This window comes from Trachemys scripta, chromosome 10 (genome assembly GCF_013100865.1).
Source record: "Trachemys scripta elegans isolate TJP31775 chromosome 10, CAS_Tse_1.0, whole genome shotgun sequence".
NCBI classification, from domain to species: Eukaryota; Metazoa; Chordata; order Testudines; family Emydidae; genus Trachemys; species Trachemys scripta.
Genome location: NC_048307.1, coordinates 32457260 through 32482453, shown reverse-complemented (window position 1 = coordinate 32482453; position 25194 = coordinate 32457260). Strand labels below are relative to the sequence as shown.

The 25194-nt window shown below is 48.7% G+C and overlaps 1 protein-coding gene across 2 annotated transcripts in view; it reads right to left on the bottom strand.

Annotated features, from left to right (window-relative positions):
* Nucleotides 1-2031: 2031 nt before the first annotated feature.
* Nucleotides 2032-25194, bottom strand: part of NAA60 (N-alpha-acetyltransferase 60, NatF catalytic subunit) — a 39454-nt gene continuing 16291 nt past the window's right edge. For both annotated transcript variants that reach the window (XM_034783385.1, XM_034783386.1), the window contains exons 2-7: nucleotides 20201-20316; nucleotides 18564-18693; nucleotides 17697-17793; nucleotides 9190-9424; nucleotides 7375-7561; nucleotides 2032-6703 (exon numbers count right to left, since the gene is read on the bottom strand). In XM_034783385.1, the coding sequence (XP_034639276.1) occupies nucleotides 7405-7561; nucleotides 9190-9424; nucleotides 17697-17793; nucleotides 18564-18693; nucleotides 20201-20310 (729 nt within the window). In that variant the 5' untranslated portion in view covers nucleotides 20311-20316 and the 3' untranslated portion in view covers nucleotides 2032-6703; nucleotides 7375-7404. The remainder of the gene's footprint in view (nucleotides 6704-7374; nucleotides 7562-9189; nucleotides 9425-17696; nucleotides 17794-18563; nucleotides 18694-20200; nucleotides 20317-25194) is intronic.

The following is a 25194-nucleotide window of genomic DNA, read 5'->3' as shown; positions in this document are numbered from 1 at the left end:
ATCTGATCACCATTCCCTCCCCTGCCCTACCCACTGGCTTCATCTCCCTCCCATCTCCCTGGCACCCAACCTCCAGACCCACTCTCTGCTCCTTGTTCCATCTACTCCCCCGAGTCGTCCTCCTGCAGCACCCTAGGTCTGCTAGTCACTTTGGTGTTTCAGTGACTTTACAGTGCCTGGTTGCCAGTGAGAGTGGGCAGGGGATGGCACCTAGCACACAGGAAGGACCGCTTCTCTACTCTCTGCTACCTAGCCCCATTGCCGCCAGGAACAGCCATTACAAGGAAAACTTGGCTTTGCTCCCATAGCCCTGGGCTTGAGCATGTTCAGGGGGGCTGTAGGGTTGGTGCATGCAGTCCGGTTGACATTAGGAGCTGGGAGGGTAGGAAACATGCACTATAAAGACAGTCTTTGGAGATTTTTTTCTCTCCAGTGTTGGTCCCAGATATTAGACAATGTGAGTCACATTTTATTGGACCAACTTCTCTGGAGATTTTTGCAGTTAAACTTTAGCAAGTCTTCACAAACCATGGGCAAGCTCCTTTTCCCAAAGGCTTAAGTGGCCAAACCTGGGTAGATTTTCACAGATAAAGATGGGGGACTGCAACTTTCACAAAAATCTGTACTTTTCTAACATTGAAAAACAATGTTTTGCCCTTGCCTGCTTCTTAGAGACAGCTAGAATTAAAAAAAAAAATAATAAAATCACCTGGTGGCAGACAACCAGAATGGAAATGTGGATTAGTCAATAGTTTCCCCTGAGAGATGTTAACCATCTGTGCTAGAGCCGGTACACTACTTCTGGCAAGAGAGGAGCTTAGGTCTAGCTCCCCTGAAGTCACGGCAGGGCCCTTAACTAGATTGCTTTGGAGACTGGGAAAGAGGTCAGGTTAGCCTTAAAAATCATCTCACCACAGCCCAGCAGAACTGTATGTAATTTCAGGGAAGTCCCTATTAACCTTGATCACAATAACAATCCTGGACATTCTCTACACCCTGTGTGTCATCTCCACGCATTACAGTGATAGGTGTCACCCCATCAGTGTGTCCTTGTAACCTGCCAGATTCATTGCTATGGTTACATAATGCCAATGCTATGGGGCTACAATAACTGGCAGCCAGCAGGGCTGCACTCAGGATCTGGTTAGTTCAGATTGCTCTGGTGAGGCCTCACTGGAGGTCAGTGACAGCTACAATGGGGCTGAAATAGAGGCAGAAGCCTCCTCCCATTACATGTGTGCTGGTTAGGTACGGTCAGCAAGGGAGGCTCCCCTAGGTTCTTTAAGGCTATTGGCTATATGTGCTCTGTCAGAGAAGATGGGAAGGTCCTGAGGTAAAGTGACATCAAGTATTACATCAGCCAGCCCCCAGGGAGCTGGAGAGAGCAGATGCTGGGGTTATGCTTGCCCAGGAAGGGGGTAGTATGACTTCCACATATGATACCATCCCCCTCCATCTACATGAGGGGGAGAGGCAAAAATAGGGGCAGCACCAAGGGATGTGCTTGGAGCAGCAGTAGTGAGATGCTTCTGTCAGTACAACCCCCTTTTAATGCAGGCATCCAGAAAGTAGTGGGGTGGGGAGGAGAGGGTGAACTATGAATCTAACTACCCCCCTAGGAGAAAAACCTGCTGATAAAATGGTACAAATGGGCCTGATGATGAGACAGAAGAGCTGCTCTGCAGAGAGCCCTGACAGTGCCAAGAACACTACCATATGTCACTTCAACCAAAATTCATAAGTGTGGAGGATTGTGCTGACCCTGGGCAGGGCTCTCCCCAGCCACTTTCTGAAGGGAAATGACTGTTCTAGCAATAGGGTCACTGAAGCCTCTCAGCAATGCTCCCTGCTAGGGTTGACTGGGGCAAACCTTGTCTGGGAGGATGGCCTAGCTGTCTCACCCAGCGCTCCAAGGAGAACAGCTGCTTTTGGCCTTTGTCACCTCTGTTTATGGAGCACACTGTAGGGCACTTGCCATTGGCAAGAGCAGCAGTTTAAATCCAGACTTGTAGTTGAAAGCAAGCAGGAGAATCACAAAAGAAAAAATCATTTTAATTAAAGACATTTAGAGAGACAGGCTGACTGTGGCAGCAATATGCTCTTCAATAAATACAGGGGACAGGAGGGTTGGACAGGGTGATGTGTGGCTGACACCTTTGCAATGAGGAAGAGTTCATAAAGGGGTGTCGCAGGTAGGACAAGTAGCTTGGCTCCTCTGGACGTGCTCCATTGCTGGGGCATTGGGCATTAGAATAGACAACAGCCACAGGTACAGAAACAGTTGGAAGAGTTCAAACCTAAGCCCACAGGAAAAATGATTCTGTATTGTACAGCCATTTCAGAGCCATAGTAAAGTGCAAGGAAAACAAACCCAATGCACACTGAAGCATGTTTAGCGACTAACTCCTCAAGCACTTTTTAAAAAATGAGCTACATAAGGGGGCAAAAATACAAAACCAGTTACGGCAAATTAGGTTAAGATGCTTTGAGAGAAACCACAGGCTCTCCCTCTGGAGGTGAGAAAATGGAATCTGCCAGCAGCCACTAGATCAAGGGTCATTTACATTGGTATAGTCACTGTCCTAAACACTACAGTGTAGGATACATGATTGAGAGCTCAAACAGAGCATCTGGCTAAGTCTGCTTGGGCAGGGAGCCAGGCTTGAGTAGGTACCCCTATAATTTCACAGCTGGGAGTCTCTATACAGCATTACCAGGAACAGTTTCAATTGGCAACTCCTTTTGGCCAGAGGCCTGGGCCAAAGCAGATTGTCAATGACTACTCTGCCTGGGAAGATCACTGGCACAGAAGGGAGCGTTCAGGGGTTTTTCCACTGGGGACCCAACTCACGTACAATAGGAAGAACCAACAGGCCCCATCTAAAAGCATGTTGAGAATAAAGCCATCTGTCACACGACTGTGAATGGCAAGGCCTCTCCACAAAGGGTCTATAATAGGAGTTCAAGCCAATCAGACCCCATCTCTCTGAGTGCCTCTGTGGCAGCCCCACAACTGAAGGATTGTTGGTGATCTTACTGGCAACTAGAGAACCTGTTCCTCTGTAGCACATGCTAATACAGTGGCTGCATCCCCAACAGACGGATCACTCCCCCTTGTGGTTCCTGTGTGTATAAGAGCAGGCTAACTCAGCCATGTGGCCCTGCACTTCTTTAGTATTAGGACATGTGCATGGGAATAGGGCAAGGGAGTGAACAAGGAGGTTCCACAGGGTAACTTCCCCTCCCCAGGAAAAGCCCCTCAGTCCCAGGTTGTCCACATTTCCTCCACATCCTGCCCACAGAGGCTAGAGAGATTCCACTCAGGCCTAACCAGGAGCAGTACAAGTCTCATGGCAATCAGGAGAAAGCTGCATGGCACCCACTCTAACAACCCAGATAGCAGGGTGCCAGTGAGGGGCAGATCCAGTCTATTACAGAGGTCTCCTCACTCTCTTAGCTCCCATACCACCAACAGCACAGGTCCAACAGGGGAAGCAGGATGGCGTTTCCTGGCTAGAATGCAGAGGGGCACCAAAGGGAGAGGAAACCTCAGGCTGCTGTAAATCAGCCTGAGTCTGGAGGGCTGAGCAGATCAGAGGGAGGCTGCCCTTCCCATTAGCATAGGGATGTACCCCACAAGGACTGCACCCCTTAACATCCCATGTGGCCCAGCACCTGAGTGCATAATGAATACTGGGTTAGAACTTCTTTACACTGATAAAATTTGCTAAAAGTTTCTGTTGGATGATTAGGAAACAGATCTTCCTGCCCCGCCCCAAATACAGAGCACACTGGTATCCATACCAGGCAGGTGGGCCAGGGAAACAAGAGAAAAAACAAGGTGACGTGAGAACAAGGCTGAGAAGTTCTGCTCTGGGGAGGTGTCAGCCCATCCCAAGGAAACAGGCTTGGCTCAGAGTAGACCCTTTTAAAAACCCGCTTCTAAGCAGCTTAACAGTCACCTCCTGACCAGCTACCAGCTGGATCTAAGACATTTCAGTGTCAGGAGGAGAGGACTGTCATGTTGCCCAGCCTGCTGGGTGGGGTGGCTCTGGCTGCAGAGCAGGGAGTGCACATACATTTGCAGAGATTCCATTCCTCCCTGGAAGGCAACTTCTTTGCAAGAGAAGGGCCCCCCAGCCAAAAGACTAGCTAGACGTGAGGTACATGCACAAAAATGAAGCACAGCTGGTGGGGGAGGAGCACTGATTCTCAGTCTAAATGGGTGAAGATCATCCCATTGCAGGACCTGGTGTGATCACTGCATGGCACTGGCTAGATCTCTTCTCCTCAGTGAGAATGGGGGAAGTTTCCCCACAAAACTCTGGCCCCAGCCCATGCTGGTTGGTCACTGCCCTCTTTCTCAGGCAGGGGCTCTACCTGCCTCACTGCACTGAATTAGACACACAGCAATGGCTGCACAGCCCCAACACCAACCCATCCTCCAGTTTCCCCCCAAGGCTCTCTCCCTTCGAGTCATTAGCCTCCTTCAGTCCACGTGATCTACACAAAGTGAAGCCTCCATTTTGAAGCTCAGCCATTTCCCCACTGCACAGCAGCAGTTTATACATCTGTCCCAGCTCCACACGAGGCCCATTCCTGCTCCACACGGGGAAATCCCAGCTATCCTTACACACTATCGCTCTGACTGAGAAACAGTCTCCTTTGTGATAAAACAATCTATTCCAGCAATATAACAAATGAAGCTGCGTGTGTCCTGCTGAGCTGGGAAATGAACAGCACCTTCAACAATGATCCCCACCGCTGCCTCAAGGCAAGACGCACAGCAGCATCCCAGGGCCTGATTGAAAAAGCTTCCTGGGCTTGGCTCCACCCCACATGGGACAGGGTTACAGAGTGCAAGCTGTATTTGCAGCACACATTCTGTATTAAAAATGGGCTTCTCAGAGCCTCCTGAAAGGGGGGGGCAGGGCTGCTAAGACTGTCTTTTATCTAGGATGCTGGCAGCGCCAGGCAGAGACCCCTGACAAGATAGGAGCTATTCCCACATCACTTAGATAGCAGCTGGCATGGTAATAGCAAGGGGATAGTTATCCTCTACAGTTAGACATTGACCTGTCTTTAAGTGATATCTGGAGAGCTAATTCTTCCAGCAGATTTAAGTTACTTTCAGAGGCCAACTTTGTGCTGTAAGACCCCATCAGTCCCTGTCTCCGTAGTAACCTCCTAGTTACCTGCCACCCGCACTGCCAGCGGGAGACAACACACGAGCTTTAGTTCAAGACTTCCTTCGCCAACTCCCAGTTTCAAAGTGGGCACATGAACAGTGGGGATGGGGATGCAGAGCCAAGGGGGCACAGCCTCCGCCAGGGGAAGGGGCTTGTTGACAATTGCTGGAAGGAGGCCAGGCATTTACTCAGTGTATGCTTTGCTCCTATTTGCTCAGTCCTAGCTGATCCCACTAGCAGAGCCGATGGGACAGCACTATTCCAATGTCCTGCTAGCACTCTGGTGCCCCTCCTGTGGCTATGGAGTCTTTTTCCACACTAATTCAATACGTGGGGAGGTCTGGGGCCTTCTGCCTATTGAGGAGATCAATGTTTGGCAAGCTCCACATGGGGAGACAAGTGTCCTGCACAAGTCTTGTGCAAACAAAGCAAGCATTCCACTGCTGACAGTCACGTTGCAGCCTCTACAGGGACTTCAATACCAGACTCCTGGCACGGACCCAGAAAGGCTGCCTATCAGCGTACCCCCTTCACACCTCTCATGGCCTGCAGTCTCTATAAACGCAAGTGGGGCAGCAGCTAATTTTCTTCAAAAGCAGCGATCTGTGAACAAATCTCATTCCTAAACAGCCTGGGGGAGTTAACTCCAGTTCCAACGGCAACAGTTTAAGGGAAGGGAGGTGGCTCACTCTTCCCTCTGGGGCTCCAACTACAGGAATAATTCTATACATTTCCCCCACTCCTATCCTGGTGAGCTCTAGCTCAGACTCAAGGCAGAAGGATCTATACAGTATATATATATATTTCACTATGAAACAGCAATTTCAATCCCTGTCTTCTACTTTAGAGCATCATGAATCAGATGCTTCGTTTTAAGTCATGGGGTGATGACTCTGGGCATATCAGCAGCAGTTTCCTTCCTGTGAGTGGGCAGGAGTGTTACCAGTAGCAACACAGACCCATCAGCAGGAGCATGGGAGCCCAAGAGAAAATGTGCCCCATTTCCATCTGCCCTTGGACTGAGAGGACATGGCAGGCCCACTCCAGCCCTGGCCCTCTGATGTACTGTGGGCTCTAACATGGTCAGTGCATGTTGATAGCCTTATCATGCATTCCTGTCATTAGCTATGCTATGGCAAAGCAGATGACTGCATCCTTGTCCATCTCAAGTACAACTATGTGTATCTACGTGAGTACTGGCCAAAAGCAAGGAGAGTGGGAGGGGAGGGGAGGTGTAAAACACAGAGCTGTAATGGGAAGGGCCACTTGCCTACAGCACAGTGACACCCCTTATAAGACAGCAATGACTGTCAATCCACACAGGATTCCTTGGGACTCTGGGCCAAGAAGATGGCAAGTCAGGGCTGCAGCAAGTCAAGCATATGGTCTGCCAAATCTCAGTCAATCCACAGCTGAGTGGTCAATTTTAAGAGGCTGGGTTGTTGATAGGAAGCCCGCATCACTGGAATCAGTACAGAGCCAGATGATTCAGGAGATAAAAGGGAAGAATTATCCTATTAAAGACAAGAGAACAGCTGTCTGAAAACCATGGAAGTGACAGGACAGACATTGTGCTTTACAGAACAAAGTGTGACCTCCTGCGCTGAAGAGCTTACAGTCAGACACTGGGGCTTTGTGCATTTGAGCCAGTGGGAGGAGAATGGGGAGTTTACTATTCTGATTTCCAGACCCTGCGGAACTGGGGGGGAGGGGGAGGAGCAGCGCAGGGGGGCGCACAGTCTCAAATGCTCAGGGCCCAGCTGAGCTGCTCTAAACGCTCAAGGAAAGGGGTCACCTGCAGCAGCAGGAGATTGCATTTAACAACATTCACTGGGCTCAAATAAATTACATCAAGTTAATTCTCAGGGCCTTAAGTCAATGGGCATTTGCCATCAACTGTAGCAGGAGCGAAGTCAATAACAAAAGAGGCAAGATTATTAAATAGTTGCCAGTGTACAGCCCTGCACAGAGAGATCCCAGGGTGCAGCGCTCTCAGAAGCTGGGCTCTAGCCGTTTCCAAGAGGCTGAATTGTACGTTGAGGCACACAGTCTATGTTGCAGTGAACCTTGCTTGAGGCATCTTGCCTCATGTGCCCCAGGCGCTACGGTGGGTCTGTTATGCCACTGGCTTGTTGCAGTGCAGGACTCCAGAGAGAAGATAAACCCCATTCTCACAGCTGCCTACCTCTCGCTTTGCCGACATCCTCTGACTGGGTCACGTTGCCCGGCTGTATTCAATGCCACTCTTTGCGGAAATGCCAGACCATGGCAGCAGGCTGCGGAGGAGACTCTGGGCTTGGCGGTATATCCGGTGAGGAATCGAACATGGGCTCAGGCTGGCAAGTGTTGAGCCAATATGCTGTAGGTAGTCAGTGAGCCTCAGTTAAGGACAACAGGGACATTTACAGTGAAACGTAAAAAACCTAAAAAACACTGTATTGACAGCAGCTTGTAGGACAGTAGTAGGCAAGGAGAGCTAGGCCAGGCAAAGCAGCACTGGCCAGCTACCTGCCCTTCATAGCTAACTGCTCAGGTACAAATAAGCAGGTCTGTACTGCACAGTAAGACACTTTGGGAACATTCCTTACAATATGCCCAGGAAATGCTTTAGTTGAAGAATCACTTTAATTCCACAGCACTTCAGCTGCTGGAGCCAGGAACCGTCTGGCAGCACAGACATTTTGATTGCTCAGCTACAACTACATGTTACCATCAGGGCTTTGGAGCAGAGCCCGGAGCTGGAACGTGGAGCAGCTCTGGAGCAGTGGAGCTGCAGGTTTTTGCCTGGAGCTGGAGTGGAGCCAGAGCACAGCTCCAAAGCCCTGGTTACCATTAAGGAGTTAGGGAGAAGGGACTGCTTTACGCTCCCCGCCCAGGCTGACTGACCTGAAGCATATCCTATAATTTAGTTTGTCATCTCTGTTCTGTACCCACCCTGCCTCCCTGAAGAGAGTGTGAATCCCTAGAGCCGTTCAGGAGAGTGGAGTAAGATACCTTACTGAATAGTATGCTTCCAGCTGCATTTGGAGCCCACCACCCCATTAGCGTTGGGAAGGTTCCACTGCATGACCCACAATAGTTAGCAAGTTTCTGATATACCCAACAAAGGGCAGACACTGCCTGTCTTCTCTGGACAGGAGGAGAACAGCTCACTAGCCCTTCATATCTGAGACCTGACTTCAAGTCCCCAATCACATCAGTACTGAAACCATTTGGAAGGCACCTGGTGGAAGCCACCACACAATGGTGCAGTCTCTGCTCAAGCGGAAGCCAAGACCGGATCAGATGATGATGCTGTAGGTTGGGATTAAGGCTTTGGATACCAAGTGTTGCTAGCACAGCTATGTCAGCTGGGAGCGTAGGGGGCGGGAAATCACACCCTCTAGCCAGTACAGCAATGCTGGCAAACCCCCCAGTGAAGACATCACTATGCTGACTGAAAGGTGCTTCTGTTGGTATAGCTATACCAGCTCCCCGAACAACATTAGCTATGCTGACAGAACAACTGTTGGTTTGTGCTCCATCTTCACTAAGGGGCTCTGCTGGCATATGTAGTATATAGGAGCCCTTAGATACATTGACAGAGCCATGTGGGGAGCCCGGGACTGGAATAGCAGGGGAGGAGCTGCAGGTCTTGCCTCAGGTGCAGTCAGCAGAGCTGTGCTGAGGGAGTTTTGCACAGTGCCCATCCACACCACACCTAGTCCTAGCTAAATAGTTGCATTACCATCAGTCACCCAACGTAGAAAAGATATACACCCCTAACCTCACAAGAGACATGTACTGTTCTACTGAACGGATCCCATAGCACCCTTGAGGAAGTCAGGCACGAACATGTCAGAGACAAATCCAAATCTCCTCTGGAAAGCAAGGAATCCAGATCCTTAAATTGGGATCAGTCAATTGCAAACAGACTTGCTTTGCAGGGTTTGTTTTAACCAGACACATGGTATTTGGGATATCTCACTCTGCAGCTAATCAAGTCCAGCGTAAAGGATATAAGATTGTCCAAGGAGGATGTCCACCATTGATGTATAGAACATAGGTGAAGCCGTCTTTGAGGACCCCTCTGATAGAATAATAATAGGGCAGGTAGTGGTGCTGTCTAAAGTCTCTATTTTCATAGAAGTTAATTGCTGTGTTGTTGGTGGTGAGGACATGCAAGTAGATGGCTTTACAGTGGTCTTGGGCAGTTGTCGATATATGATCCTTCAAGCTTTCAAGTAAGAGGGAACCTATCAAAGGAAGGAAGAACAGCATTACACAGAGCAGCAGTGCTCTTACTGGGACAGGGTGGAGAGTGTAGTCAAGCCTCTGCACCAGCCATCAGTGCCTCTGAACAGAGCTCCTAGACTAAATTCCCTGTAAGCTGCACAACCATGCAGCAGGCTCCCAAGGGCCATGCAGACAGGCGGGGAGAGGTGCCCCTCGCCTGGCCAGAGGAGCCCCTCCCCCAGCCCAGAGCTGCTGCGGCGAGAGAGAGCTGGGTGAGTGTCCTTTTTCCCCCCACTGCAGCCCCAGGGCACCCTGCACCCCAAACCCCTCATTCCCAGCCCCACCCCAGAGCTTTCACCCCTAGCCACAGCCCTCACCCCTCTGCACCACAACCCTCAGCCCCACCCTCAAGCCCCCTCCCACACTCCAAACCCCTTGGTCCCACTCCCACAACACGTCACCTCTATATTGTTACACAACAAAATTCATTGCACACATGGATGTAAAAAATTAGAGGGAACACTGTTCTAGAGAGACAAGGTGGGTGATGTGATATCTTTTATGGGACCGACTTCTGCTGGTGGAAGGGATAAGCTCTTGAGCTACACAGAGCTCTTCTTCAGGTGGCAACGCTCAGTGTTTTAAAGTCATTTTGAAATTGTAAAGAGCAAAATGCAATTGACAAGCAGGTCACATGCACTTGTCTTGCTAAACTCTAGCTAAAAGATAAGGGAGGGCTTTAGCTCCCCATCAGCTCCTGGGAGTTTGGCTCCAGCCATCTAGAATCTTTCTTCTGGCACTTGTCAGTGAAGGGGCACAGTGCATGCACTTGGCCTTGGGAGACTGAGTCTGGAGGTTTATCTGAGCAGTCAGTACTGTGTGCTGGATCCAGCTTAATGTGCCTTCCCACACGCCTCTAATGCTGAATATCTAGCCTTCGATACGAAGAGGCTCCTTTGACCTGTAGTGGCTTCTACTGGTTCTGTACCCCTATGGACTATTTTAGGAAACCTAAGTGCCCCAAGCCTCATACGAACAGTCCAGGATACAGTCATGGGGCACAGCTTCCATGCACGATTTCCAATGTGAATCTCAGATGGCCACGTTATAATAACTGAACAAAATACATTTGTCCAAGTTAAGCTAGCGTTAACTTCTCCCATCAGAAATACCACTGGGCAATAATAAAGACATGATTCACTAGTACATGTTCAAACACATGGACCTCATTTGTGCTACAGTTTTACAATCCATGTGTAAAGAACCACATAGTGAATGGGATTTTTCAGAAGTGCCCAAGTAGTTTAGGAGCACAAGTCTCATTGAAAGTCAGGACTTGTACCCCTATGCCATTTAGGTGCTTCTGAAAATCCCTACCCAGTAAATAACATTATCTCCCCCCCCGCCTAAGTACAACAAGGCCAGCTAAGGATGCTAATATAAAACAACAGGTCTCTTCTGGTCCTACACAACAGGTCATCCAGTCCAGCCCCTGGCACTGAGGTGGATTAAGACAAACCAGATATCAGCAACACAGAACCTGGTTTTGGGAATTCAACGTGGAAGAGTATTTAAATATAGAAGCTGCATGGTAATTTCTCTCCTGTGTACCTGGAAAGATAACTACTGCATTGCTAAGACTTTGCACACTTTCCCACCCATCCCAGGAAACCTAAATGAATAATAAAATAAGAGCAGTTTAAATTCTCAACAGTGTGTCGCATTTGTCTGCATCCCACACTCCATCCAGTTCCCTTCTAGCTTCGGGAGAAGAAAGAGCCAGAAACTGAAGCCAGGTAGCGTCTGCTGTAGAAATCAGAGCTCCAATAAAGGTGGGAAATGCCTGGAGCAAAAAGTCGCCTGCATGAAAGATTTTGCTCTTGAGTGGAAATGGAAGAGCTCTTGGATAAGAAAAGAAGAGCTCTCAAAACGTCAATCCCTTAAATGTTATGTAGCTCTGGAACATTTCAATGTACTATTCTGTAATAGCTATCTGATCCTGAACTCTGATCCAAGGTGATGGACGGACTTTAGAGAGGGTCTTTCAGAAAAATGTGTTATTAAATTGGGACAGAATTTAGGAAGTGCAAGAAATGTTGACCTTAATCGAGAAACTCCAGCAAGATACACCAGCCAGCTGGGGCATCTGAAGGTGACTCAGAGACCTCCTTATGAAAACAGGAGACCCCTCCCTTTACCAACTTCCCTGAATTCCATTCTCAGGATAACCTAGAGTCTGTCCCAAGACAGCACTTGAACCAAGGCTTCAGTTTGGTGCTTTCCCACATAGATCACAACCCAGATCATTTCTATGGCATATCATATCAGCCTGGGTCTGCAGCTCTGCAGATGTGAGTGCTCAGGGGAGGGCAATTATAATCCTATCTACTGAACAGACCAAATAAATCAAGTCAAGTCTAACATGTCCCCAGCTGCACAATACCTTAATGTGGTCACTGCTACCAGACTTGGCATTGTGTCCCAGCTGCTAGTGTTTGAATGGCACATTTCTTTCTATGAATTGGATGCTTAAGGACAAGGATGGTACATGCTATCACACCAGAAAACTGTACTAACCTGTTCTGTAACTGCTGTTCTTTGAGATGCGTGCACATTTCCACTCCACTCTTGGTGTGTGTGTGTCCCATGCACAGTTGTCAGAAATTTTTCCCTCAGCAATACCCATCAAGGAGGCATGAGTGCCCTCTGGTGCCATGCATCATTGCACGAAGGTATAAACCATGGAACAGGCCACAAACCCCCCTCAGTTCCTTCTTGCTGGAAAACTCAGATGCAGAGGGATGGGAGGGCGGGTTGTGGAACTGACATGTAGAACATCTCAAAGAACAACAGTTACGGAACAGGTGACTAAAAGTGAGGTCACTAAAAGAAAAAACTATGTGCATTCCACTCTTGGTGGCTCACAACTCATGAAATCAGGAGGGCAGATTAGAGTGTATCTGAACAAGAACTGGAGGACAATTCGTCCAAATATGGCAGAATACTGATTGATGGCATAATGGGATGCAAACGTATGCAATGAAGACCATGTTGCCACCCTACAAATACTTGGAACTTGCACCAGGAAGGCCACAGAGAATGCTTGCAATTTTGTCAAATATGCTGTCACTCCATTTGGCAGCATGTCAGCCAAGTCATAGCACAAGCAAATACAGGAGGCTATTCAAGACAAAATCCACTGATAAGAGAATGGGAGGCCTTTCATCCTGTCTGTGACCGCCACAAACAGCTAGGAAGACAAACGGAACTGCTTGGACCTGCTGAGGTAGAATGCCAGTGCTCTCCTGACATCCAGAGTGTGCAGCTGTTCCCCATCAAGGAGAACAAAGGCAAGGCAAGTAAATCACTTGGTTGATGTGGAAGTTAGAAACCCACTTTTGACACAAACTTTGCATGAGGACGTGGGTAAACTGTCTTAAGGCTCAAAAGGAGTCCCATAAGTTTTGACAACACCAAGTTTAAGTCCCATGGAGAAACAGGATCTTGTACCTGAGGATACAACTGTTCCAGGACTTTCAAAAATCTTATTGACATCTTATTAGAAAAAAGAAAGTGATCACCAACCTGACAGGGGAAAGGAGAGAGAGCTGCTAGGTGGACTTTGATAAAATTAACAGTCAACCCTTGCTGTTTTAGGTACAGCTACACCAAGATATGTTGGGTTTTGGCCAAATTCTAGACTGTCAAGTCCAGACAGAGAAATGGCTCCACTTTGGAGAGGTAACTAGATCTAGTAGGTGGTTTCCTACTATTTAAAAGCACATCCTGAACCTCTTTTGAACACTACTCCTCCCTAGAGCCTAACCATGTACCATCAAGGTTGTTAAATGAAGTGCCTGCAGGTTTGGGTGTAGCAGGCGACCATGATCTGTGAAAATGAGCAGGCTTTTCCCCTTGATATGGAGTAGGAAAGCTATCAGACTGGTGTCAGGCTTTCAACTTCCTGACGTTTATGTGCAGAGTCAAGTCCTGTGTGGACCATACACCCTCGCATTTGCAGGGAACCCAGATGAGCTGCTCAACACTCAGGGAAGACACATCCATCACCAACATCAGTGGCAGCTGATGGTGGACAAATGGAACACATATGTATATGTTGACAGGGTTTGTTCCCCAATCTACAGGGTAAAATATGAGAAGGCACCCTCACCACGATGTTTAGAGGACAATGGCTTGGCGAGAATATGGAGGACAGCCAACTTTGTAGATGCCTGAGATGTAATCTGTCACACCAGATTATGTAAGTGCAAGAAGCCATATGCCTAAGAAGCCTCATACAGTTGAGCAAGTGAACCTTGAAATCTAAAATAATGGATCAAATTGTCTGAAACTTTGACCTTGGAAGGAAAACTCTGGCTTGAGCTGAGCCCAATAATGCTATTGTAAATTCTATCCTCTCTCCAGTTCAGAGAATAGGCATCTGAGTTGATCAATAGACCCAATGCATTGAAAGTTGACTGGATACAAGCGACGCTGGACAGTACCTGAAACCACCTTTCACAAGCCAGTCATCCAGGTAAAGACAGACTTGCACGTCTTACTCCTGGGGTAATTCTGTGCCACTGCACCTGCGCAGAATTTTTGTTTCCCCCCACAGAAAAATGAATGACAGGGAAGCAAAGGGAAGCCACAAAAGTGGTCATGTGACCCTCCCCCGCAGTAGGTTTTGAGTGCCCAGGGCAGCCAGTAAAGAGGTAAATCACTGTGGGGCAGGGACGGGACTGGGGACATGGCTGGTGGTTCCTACCTGAGCTGGGCTCAGCTGCTAGTCCTGGCTAGGCCAGGACGGACAGGACTTCCTCTTCCCCTGCATGGAATCTGGGGCTGGATCAGACCCTCCCCCCAGATTTCTTCCCCAGCTGCAGGAAGCTCTGCAAACTCTCCCCCCTCCTTCCCAACAGGTTTCCTGTGCCCATCAACATGCTTGTTTAATGCCCCCAGGGTGCCTAGATGGACCAGGAGCTATTGCAGAAGAAGAAAATCAACCTGCACCTATAACTCCTCTTTGTGTCTGTTAGGTCCTGGTAAGGCACAAGAGTAGGGTATTGATGAGACTGCTGAGGATGAAAGTGTTTCCTTGACAGGCCAGAAGTACACATACCAAGGAGTTCAGAGTCATCTTGGAGCCGTGAAGTTTATCATCTGTCTGCATCAGGAAGAGAGATGACCCTTCAAATGGCAGGTCTTGAATAGTCTGCTGGACTTCTTAGGCCAACCCCCAAAAGTGCAACCATGAGCACCGATGCATGATGATGGCAGAGGCCAGGGTCCTAGCAGCCAAGTCAGCTACATCTAAACCATCCTGAAGTGAAGTTCTTATCACTAACTTCCCTTCATTCACCCACAAAAGGAACTCTTGTTTAGCATCCTCAGGCAACTTAGCCTTAAATTTCAGTACATAGTCCCAAGTGCTAGCATCATATCACCCTACCAAAGCCTGCTGGGTGGTGATTCTAAGCTGTAACCCCAACATAGAACACATTTTTCTACCAAATAAGTCAAGCTTTTTGGCGTCCTTCAACTTAGGGATAGTCGCCTGCTGCCCTGGCGTTCCCTCTTGTTGATAGCTGAGACTACGAGGGACCCAGGAGGGGGGGTAGGAATAAAAAATACCTATCCTCCGCTTGCTTTTATGTGGGAGGGGAGCAGCAAGACACTGTGGTTGGGAGACAAGAGTCAGAAGATGAAGAATCACCTTCTCCTGACACCTGCTGAAGATTAGTGTCAAGAAACTGGAGAGAACTGAAGAGAAGCCATCACCACCATCTTTCCTCAATGGTACTGACAGATAAGAGGTCCAGGACGCAGGAGATTGATGGTCTGCCAGTACCATAGGAACAATCTCCTGCACCTTTGGGGACACTGGCACCAACAAGCTCAACAAGTTCCTCGTCCCAGCATATGCCTCTGTCATGGATGGTAACAGAATTGTCTTTAACTGGTGTGCAAGAGACAAAAACAGTACTACTTTGGGCCCCAGACTCAACGGTGCCTGCCCTGGAGCCAGAGTCGATGGTGCTCTCTTGGCTGATGAGTGAGAGGAGGAAGGCTTCGATTTTTATTGCACCCTACTTGACCCTTTGTCCCCTTGCTTGGTGGATTTAGGAACGGATGATCTTCCCCTCCCAACAGCCACCATGGAAGCCTTATGTTTCTTCCCAGCCACCAGAGAAAGTGAGCAGTGCTAGGACTCCTCCAACATTGGAGGTGCACTTCTCTCAGAAACCAAAGCACTCAGTACCCTCACTACCCAGAAAGACTCTGAAGGTCATTTCAGAGCAGCCTACATCAAAAGAAACTTCAATCTGGCTTCTCTACCTTTCTTGCTCCTTGCCTTGAAGTCCTTACAAAATTGACACCGACCCCTAATACGAGACTCACCCATATACTTTAAACAACTAGAGTGTGGGTCACTCATGGGCATTGGTTTAGAACGGGGTGGGCAAACTTTTTGGGCCACATCTGGGTGGGGAAATTGTATGCAGGGCAGGGGTTTGGGTGCAGGAGGGAGTGCGGGGTGTGGGAGGGGGTGCAGTGTGCAAGAAGGGGCTCAGGGAAAGGAATTTTGCCAGAGGAGGGGTGTGGAGTGCAGGAGGGGGCTCAGGGCAGGGGTGCGGACAGCGGGAAGGGGCTCAGGGCAGGGGATTGGGGTGCAAGAGGGTTGCAAGGTGCAGGCAGGGGGCTTAGGACAGGGAGTTGGGGGGCGGGGTGCGGGAGGGGTTCGAGCTCCGGCCCGACGCCGCTTACCTAAAGCAGCTCCAGGGGCCAGGGCAGACTCCCTGCATGCCTGCCCTGGCCCCAGCCCCGCGCCACTGCAGGAAGTGCTGCGGCCCCTGGGGGAAGCGGGGTGGAGGGCTCTGCATGCCCTGCCCTTGCTGCGCCTCCAGGTACCTCACCCAAAGCTCCCATTGGCCAGGGTTCCCCATTCCCAGACAACGGGAGCTGCGGGGGGGGGCGGTGCCTGGAGGCAAGACCAACGCATATGAAGCCCTCTGCCCCTCCGCCCGAGGGCTGCTTCTGAGGGGCTGGATCCAGCCCACGAGCCATAGTTTGCCCACCCCTGGTTTAGAACAGGAAAGACAGGCCTTGAAGCCCAGCAACCGAGGTATTCCTTGGTCCCAACAATGGAACCCCAAATTGGGGAACCAAGAAAGTAGTAAACTTTGGTTAGTGAAAGCTCTAACACTAAAGCCCATACAAACAAGTAACTATAACACGCTGAGAGTACTTATTAAAGCAAGACAAATACATTCCAACAACCGTCATGGGCAGTAAGGAGGAACTTACTTACCCAGTGGGGCTGGGGCAGCTCCCCCGTTTATACCTGCATGCAGTAGCGAGTGACAGCAGGGGAAGCTTGAGCTGTCCCAATACCAGATTTCCCCCAGATACCGCTGAGGGAAAATTTTCCCACCAGCTGTGCTCACTCCCCAAGAGTGGAATACACGTGTGCAAATCACTTGAAGCAAAGCGTTTTATCTGGCCTTGAAGCATACATTCTGCCACATCAAAGAGATAAGACTTGTTACTCTAGGATTTCCCCATGGCAGTGAAATTGTTGTGCTGTAGCTGGGGTTCACACTGATCACTGCACTCACTTGATGGACATATTCTGATCCACATTATTGTGTTATTTCTTGAATCCCCCTTGTTTTCTCTCCCCCACCCCCCTTTTTTTTTTTTAAACAGCTGGAGATGTCACACATTTGCAGCCTTTGAGATCAGTAGTTCCCCCCTCAGAGCACAAAACAGGCCAACTTGGGGGCAAAGCCAGGTGCCTTTCCCCCCCCCCCCCCCCATCAATATCAGAATGCCTCAACCCCATCCTGGAGGGACCAGCTTTGTGGGCTTGAGGAGTTCTGCCTCCATAGTCATTCAGTCCACAGCAGATCTGCTGGCACTGCTAGCAAGTTTGATAGTTATGACAGTGTTTTCAGCATGGTCAGCTATCCACTGCGAATGGGACTGAGATCTACCTACTGTTTTCAGAGGCCACTGAACAGCCACCAGATGGTAAGGACTCTCAAGCACTGTATATGCAACAGTGAGCTATCGTGATGTAATCTGTATCCTATTTCCAATTCTGTGAGACATGACAAGTTCTATACAAGCTTAGCATGCAAGCTAGTCTCTGAAGTGGGCAGAGTCAAGGCATTCTTAGTTCTATAAGCTTCACCCATATACCAAACATGAGTCACAAGGGGTAAATAAACCACACAATGGATTGGGGCTCAGCAACAGACATAGAAAAGCTATTTAGAATGTTCTTACCTATTCCATGTTTTCTAAATTCTTTCACCACTCCTAGACTTAAAATGTAAGCAACTTGAGTATCGACCGGAAAATTGGAAGCTAGAATATCTCCATCCTGAGTAGAGACATGACAAAGCATTTACTAGGATACATGTGTATAGCACAGTGTATAATGTCAAAACAAAGCAAGCATCTATTCACAAAAGAGTTTTCTTATCCCAGGTGCCTTTATGGAGCTGTTGGAAATGGGGAGATAAACACAGCCCCCTAAATGGAGGAAAAGGAAAGAACCTGTTTGGGCTGGGGGAGGCGTTTCTGCTATTTTCATATTTCTTGCCAGTTGGGGGATAGTAATCATTTAGTTCCTTTAACGTCTTCCACTGTTAACTAAACACACTTGTTTCATGTTTAGTCGTTTACTGAAAGGTGTTAAATGGCATTGTGGGGTTCCACGTTTGAGTGTCCAGATCAAAGGTCCGCAGTTTACCAGCTAGAATGTGCTTTTTCTGCCAACTCTTCATAAGAATGGCCATACTGGGTCAGACCAATGGTCTATTTAGCCCAGCAGCCTGTCTTCAGACAGTGGCGATCCATGCCCTGTCGTCCACTCCCAGCTTCTGCAAACAGACTCTAGGCTTTGAGTCAAGCTGGGATCTTCTTTCTTACACATCAATAGTAATACAATGTTCTACAGGCCATGTTATGCCCTCAGTAACCAACTGGAGCTTAGTAAAATGAACTGCTGGTGGTGCACAATAAAAGGTCTTGAAAAATTTGGTCTTTTGACCGCTCAAATGAGTAGCCAGGCAATGAAAGAAATGGGCCCCAGAGCAGGTAAGCGTTTGGGGGTATACGCACATCTCATCTTAGACTATGGTTGCCTACCTCTTTATGCACTTTTGTTCTGCTCTTTATCTCAGCTACTATCATTCCCACAATGGTGCCTCTGTAGGTGGCTCCAAGGGAAAAGAACTTCTTGTTGGAAGTGATGTCCTGATACCATGAGTCAGGGTACCTGGGAAGAAAAAGAGCAATACCCATGAATGCTTAGGGAACACACAGCATTTCAAATTGAGCCATGAGCCTGCAGTCAGGCCACCCTGTGGAATCTGGCAGGGTTACAGCATAAGCTGGGCCAGAATAAGACTTCAGTGGGAGACCTGCAACAAACACTCAGATGCTGAAGGAAGTAGTGCTGGCAGTCTAGTAGGTGTCACTCTTCTACAGGAGTCATTAGACAGGGCCGGCTCCAGGCACTAGACGAGAAAGCACGTGCCTGGGACAGCACATTGTAAGGGGCGGCATTCCAGCCAATCTTGGGGCGGCATATTCCGGCCGCCCTGCCGTGGTTTTTTTTTTTTTTTTTTTTTGCGCTTTGGCAGCCCCCCCGGACTTCCGGCCGGCTCCCCACGCTCTGCTCCCAGCCCAGCCCTGCAGGGGCACGGACCCCGCCCGGGGGCGCAGGAACTAGCAATCCCCGCCGCTCACCATGCCTCCGGGCTCCCTGGGATGCGCCACTCCCCACCGCCTGCACCGGCCTCCGATCCCTCGCTGTTCTGTGCCTGGCCCGGCCGTGCTGCCTTTAAAGGAGCGGCTGAGCCAGCACCTCCTGCAGCCCCCGGGGGCTCTGCCTGCTCGGCTGGGAGAGACACCCCAAGGCGGGAGGGGGAAACCCTCTTGCCCGGCTGCGAGTGGGCTGCAGCACCTGGCTGCCCATGAGCAGAGGGAGCGGGCGGGCGCCGCCCTTCACCCCCCTGCGAGCCGCCTTGGCCGCCCTCCACTCGCTCCCTGCGGCTGCCATTTTTTTGTTTGTTTTGGTTTTTTTGCTTTGGCGGTCCAGCAACCTTTTTTCTTTTTTTCTTTTCTTTTCTTTTTTTTTTTTTTCGGGCTTGGGGCGACAAACAAGCTAGAGCCGGCCCTGTCAATTGATATCCAAGCTAGGAAGTTTTGTTGATGGAGGGACTCTCTTCTGGATGGAGTTAAAACTAAGGCCTCTGCATGTAATCATTAAAGATCCCATGGCACTTTTTGTAAGGGTGTGGGTGTTAACCCAGGTGTCTGGACCATATCCCAGCTTGGCTAATTTCATTCTATGCTATCAGTAACCCGACTGACAAGGATTCCATCCTTTCTTGTGGAAACATGACTCCCGCCTCCCTCCCCCCAAAAGTATTCCCTTTAAAGAGGCAGCCCGCTCCAAGATTTCCCCCCTTTATTACAAAGCTCCTTGTAAGATGCCCACCGTTCCCTTGGTGGGGGCTTTGGGATTCTTTAGAAACAAGAGAGTTTATATGTTTCTGCTGTTCATTCTCAAGACCCCCGAATTCTGATGGACCATTGGCAGTGTTGTATAGGTGACACAGGAATAGACAGGCAGTGTGTGATGGTCAGGACTGAAGTTCATCGGCATGTGGGGCACCTGTCACAGTACCTGCCTATGCTCTCAGCTCCACACTTTCACACTAATTGTTTAGACTGTCTCTCCGTGCGCCCCTTCCACCCTCCACAGGAGTGTTACATACTCTATTGGGAACCAGTCACCGCAGAGCTGTTTCACCACATCTATGTCATCGTGGCAGAGAAGACGCAGGTTTATGTCACTAACTGCAGTTGGGGGCACCTCCTCTGTCATTCACACCTGCAAAGGAAAAGGAAGCATATTAGGAAAGATGCACCGGAAAGCTTCAGATTTGAGACGTGTTAGTATCTGGAAAAAAAGGCAACACTGGGGCTAGGGGGAGTCTTCACTGCCAAGCAAGTCATTCTTAGGCCAATCTGAGTTCTGTATGGCACAGGGAGATAAAAATCATGATTAAAAAAAAAAAAAAAAGTTTTTTTTCCTCATTTAAATTACAAGTTTTTCCTTTAAAAATAATCTGTTTAAAATTAAATCTGACGTTAGTACAAAATATGTTAAATAAAAAAATATATATATGCTGAATCCATGAGCCTCCACAAAAAAAGCTTTGGGTTAAAGGCTGCTTTTCTATATAAAGACAGAATTAGGGGGAAAATGTTCAAATTTGGAGGTCACGCTTTATAACTATGGCACAATAGGTCATGTACTGTATTAGGAGCTTGAGCCTGTGGAAAATCCAGGCCCGTGCTACTGGATGCAAGAGACTTGCAAAGTCATCACAGCATTGAGACCCAGCCTCTAACTCCAGGAGACACCATCTTTGTATCTCATCAGGATCATCCACTGAGCCCACCTGGGTGATCTCACATTCCTATGTTATAGCTTCTCCGTACCTGAGCTGTGACTGGCTCAGTTCTCAAATTATTAGTTTTTATGATTCCACTCATCATGGATACTTACTCTAATTATGGTGTACCCTCCGAAATGGCAAAAAAAATGTATCAAATCCAGTGTAAAGGCTCTATTTAATTGTAAATTAACATGTTTTAACAATTCTCAACCAATAAGAAACACCTTTCTTTAGAAAATAAAGGAAGTACAAATGGAAATATTGATTTAAATCATCAGTTTTAATCAAAGTTTCCACTTAGTGATTTAAATTAGGATTTAAGTGACTGATGTAAATCAATCCACCCTGCAGGGAATGTTTAAATACAAACCTTGACACCCTCTCTTCCCACCCCTGAATCAGTGTAATTATAGAAAACTTTCATTATAGTTTTGCTATGACAATATTGTCAATGTATTTAAGTACTAGGGAATAAAGCAGCCAATAGGTGGCAGAGCAAACACACACTGGTATGCACAAAGGAAGCAGAGCCAGGTTACACTTGCTAGTCAGAACAAGTGTTCTCTACAAGATGCCAAGTGGCCTAGAGCACTGGCTTTCAAACTGTGGGTCGTGACCCAGTACTGGGCTGTGGAATGTAAGGCACTGGGTCGCGGCGGCTCTGGTCAGCACCACCGACTGGGCCGTTAAAAGTCCCATTGGTGGTGCTGCCAGGCTAAGGCAGGCTAGTCCCTACTTGTTCTGACACCACGCTGTGCCCCGGAAGCGATCAGCAGCATGTCTGGCTCCTTGGGGGTGGGGGAGGGGAGGTCACGGGGCTCCACACACTACCCCCATCCCGAACACCGGCTCCACACAGGACTCCAAGCTGGGGGGTGGGGGAGGGTGCCTGTGGGCAAGAGCCGTGTGGAGCTGCTTGTGCATCTCTGCCTAGGAGCCGGACATGCTGCTGGCCACTTCCGGGGCGCAGCGTGGTCCACGGTGCCAGGACAGGCAGGAAGCCTGCCTTAACACCCCCACTGCGCCATTGACCGGGAGTCACCCAAGGTAACTCCATGCCCCAACCCCATGCCCCAGTCCTCTGCCCCAGCCCTGAGCCCCCCCCCAAAACAAGAGCCCCTTCCTGTACCTCAAACCCCTCATTCCCAGCCCCACCCCAGAGCCTCCACCCCAGAGCCTGCACCCCCAGCCCAGAACCCTGACCCCCTCTCACACCCCTGAACCCCTCATTCCTGGCCCTCACCTCTGCACCCCAACCCTCTGCCCCAGCCTTGAGCCCCTCCCACACCCCAAACCCCTCATCCCCAGCTCTGTTGAGTCGTGGGTATCAACAATTTTCTTCAACTGGGTTGCCAGAAAAAAAAGTTTGAAAACCACTGGCCTACAGTAGTAAACAAGTTATGAGAAGCCAGAGAAACAGGTGAATGAACAGCAACTGTTTAATCTGAATCCCCACAAGCCACCTTTAGTTATCAGTACCTCTGTTGGTCCCTCCCCTCTACAGGATTCTATAGCTTCAGAGTTTTTCCCTATTACAGCAGCTCTTAGATGATCTGTGGAGCTCTCGGTCACAATCATGAAGCTTTCCTTAGGACTTCAAGCAATGCCTTCTACTAGTTGTAATCCAATTCAGGACTCTCAGGATTTCCAAATGCTTGTTTGATGAATACTCAAAACCAGTCAGCTCCCTTTTTTTGTCTGGTGCTTCTCTGGGTCAAATTCAAGTGATCAAATATCAGAACACCAGAACTGGAAGGGAAAGCAGTGAAGGACATAATGGGGGCTGCAGGCAACCTGTAAAATCCAGGGGTATGTCTACACTTGCAGAGTTTTAGCTCTGGTTTGTGTACTCACTTAATTCCTCAGGCGTCAGAGTGTTTACATTAGCAGCACTTCCATCAGCAATGAGCAGCAGCAGTCTAGGGCAGCTATCCCACAGTGCAGCTCTCTCCAGTTTGAGGATGGGTCTTGTGTGAAGGGGACACAGGTGATGGGGGAGGGGGAGAGAGAACATCCTGGGTCCCTGCACAGCCTCCTCTCCCCAAACACTGATCAGCTCCAGTAGTTCAGCATTGCTCCAAGCAGGGAATCATTTGCTCCGTGGAGCAGGCCTTGTCACCTGGCCAGATAAATGAGCATTTGCCAAGAATACAGGAAGGGGATTTTCAAAGTTCCCGCGGTTTTACAGGGGGAGGGGTGGATGTCTGTTTACCTGCTGAGTTTCACTGCACAAAGTCATTGGCAAGTGTAGACGCTCCCATGGTTTTTGCACAAAAAAGGGACTTTTTCTGCTTTAAATGGCAAGTGTAGACATGCCCCTAGAGCAGGGGTAGGCAAACTATGGCACACGTGCCGAATGCGGCACGCGAGCTGATTTTCAGCGGCACTCACACTGCCCGGGTCCTGGCCACCGCTCTGGGGGGTTCTGCATTTTAATTTAATTTTAAATGAAGCTTCTTAAGCATTTTAAAAACCTTATTTACTTTACATACAACACCAGTTTAGTTATATATTATAGATTTACAGAAAGAGACCTTCTAAAAATGTTAAAATGTATTACTGGCACGCGAAACCTTAAATCAGAGTGAATAAATGAAGACTCGGCACACCACTTCTGAAATGTTGCCAACCTATGCCATAGAGTCAAACAGATACACAAAACAAAGGGGAGTAGCCAAGCAGCCACACCCATCACACTGCTGTAAATTTATTTTCATCTGATCTCTCTAATCCCGTCCTAGTGACTCAAATTGCCCTCAGGAAGGCATAGAGCTGGAGGGGAGTGGTGGTGTCCATCAGAGAATCTCTGTGTCAAGACGGTCTATAGCTACAGCATAAAATAGTCTGAGAAACCCTGTCCTATGGACTTCGATGTTTCATGAGCGGGCCCCACACAGAACTACAGCGCACACGGATTTAGAATGAGCAATGAGACAAGATGCAGACGCTCAAGCCACTGATTGCAGTCACTCCACCCATCCATCAGATGTCATCCCATTAACTTGTTTGAGCCCAGTGATAGTGTAAAGACCAAAGACCCCAACTGCAAGACAGAAGCCCTTTTCCTTTTGTCTCATGGCTTTGATTGGTTACAGGTACATTACCACAGGTAATTGTATAGAGAAAAAGGTTATCTTTAGAAAGCATGGAGTTAAGTATAGGATTAGAACAAGGTACCCCAGAGACAAAAGCATCCCGGAGTCTGTATTTTGTTTTGCTGGAAATAGAATGACCACCATTAACCTTCTTGTACTGGGCTAGTCCACAGCACATGGTAGTTCAGTAACAAGGAGACAGATAACAAAACCAACTAATACTAAGAATCAGGAAAATTACTGATCCATCTGTAACACTGTGGGAAACCCAGGAGGATCATGTTCTCACATTCATAGATTTTAACGCCAGAGGGGACCACGGGATAATCTAGTTTGACCTAACACCGGGGTTCCCAAACTTGGTTCGCAGCTTGTTCAGGGTAAATCCCTGGCAGGCCGCGAGACGCTTTGCTTACCTGAGCATCTGCAGGTATGGCTGCTCGCAGCTCTCAGTGGCCACAGTTTACCATTCCTGGCCAATGGGAGCTGCGGGAAGCGGTGCGGTGGACGCTCAGGTAAACGGTGTCTCATGGCCTGCCAGGGGCTTACACTGAACAAGCCACGAACCAAGTTTGGGAACCCCTGACCTAACATCATCTTGATGATATCCCACAGAGGGAATCCCCAAAGCAGAAGACTATGTCTGTGCTTCCCCAGCTGGGCCAGCAAGAGCAGAGACATGATCCCACCATCTGGTGTGTTTCTCTAAATGAAGAGGTGTTTGTCTCACAGCCCTATGCACAGAATGGGTACAGCCAGAGCAGAAACACAAAGTGTCCCCAACCATGGCTCAACCACAAATTGGAGGGCTCATCTCTTTGGCAGAGAGGAGAGTACATGGTCTAGACTCCATTGATCCTTGATGCGTCTGCTAAGAGGGGGCTAATTCAAGTGTGGTTTTTGTAATGTAGGTATCTGTTTGATCGGAAGTGGAGAGAGGCCAAAAAATCATTTCGCACAGGCCACTGAGCAATCTTGGTCAGTTATACTGCTGCAGAAGGTGTGATTACCAACTCTGACAATTTTGCTGAGAATTTCACAATATTTGGTGTTTTTCTTAAAGACTCAGCTGCCAGGTTCATATAACCAAAAATCTCCAAATCTTTCAAAAAAGCTTTTAGCCCTCATATTTAGAGAAAAGCCAGGAACATGAAAAGAGTACAACCTAAATGCTCAGAAATCAGAAGACCAAAGGGGGGGGGGGGAAATCTG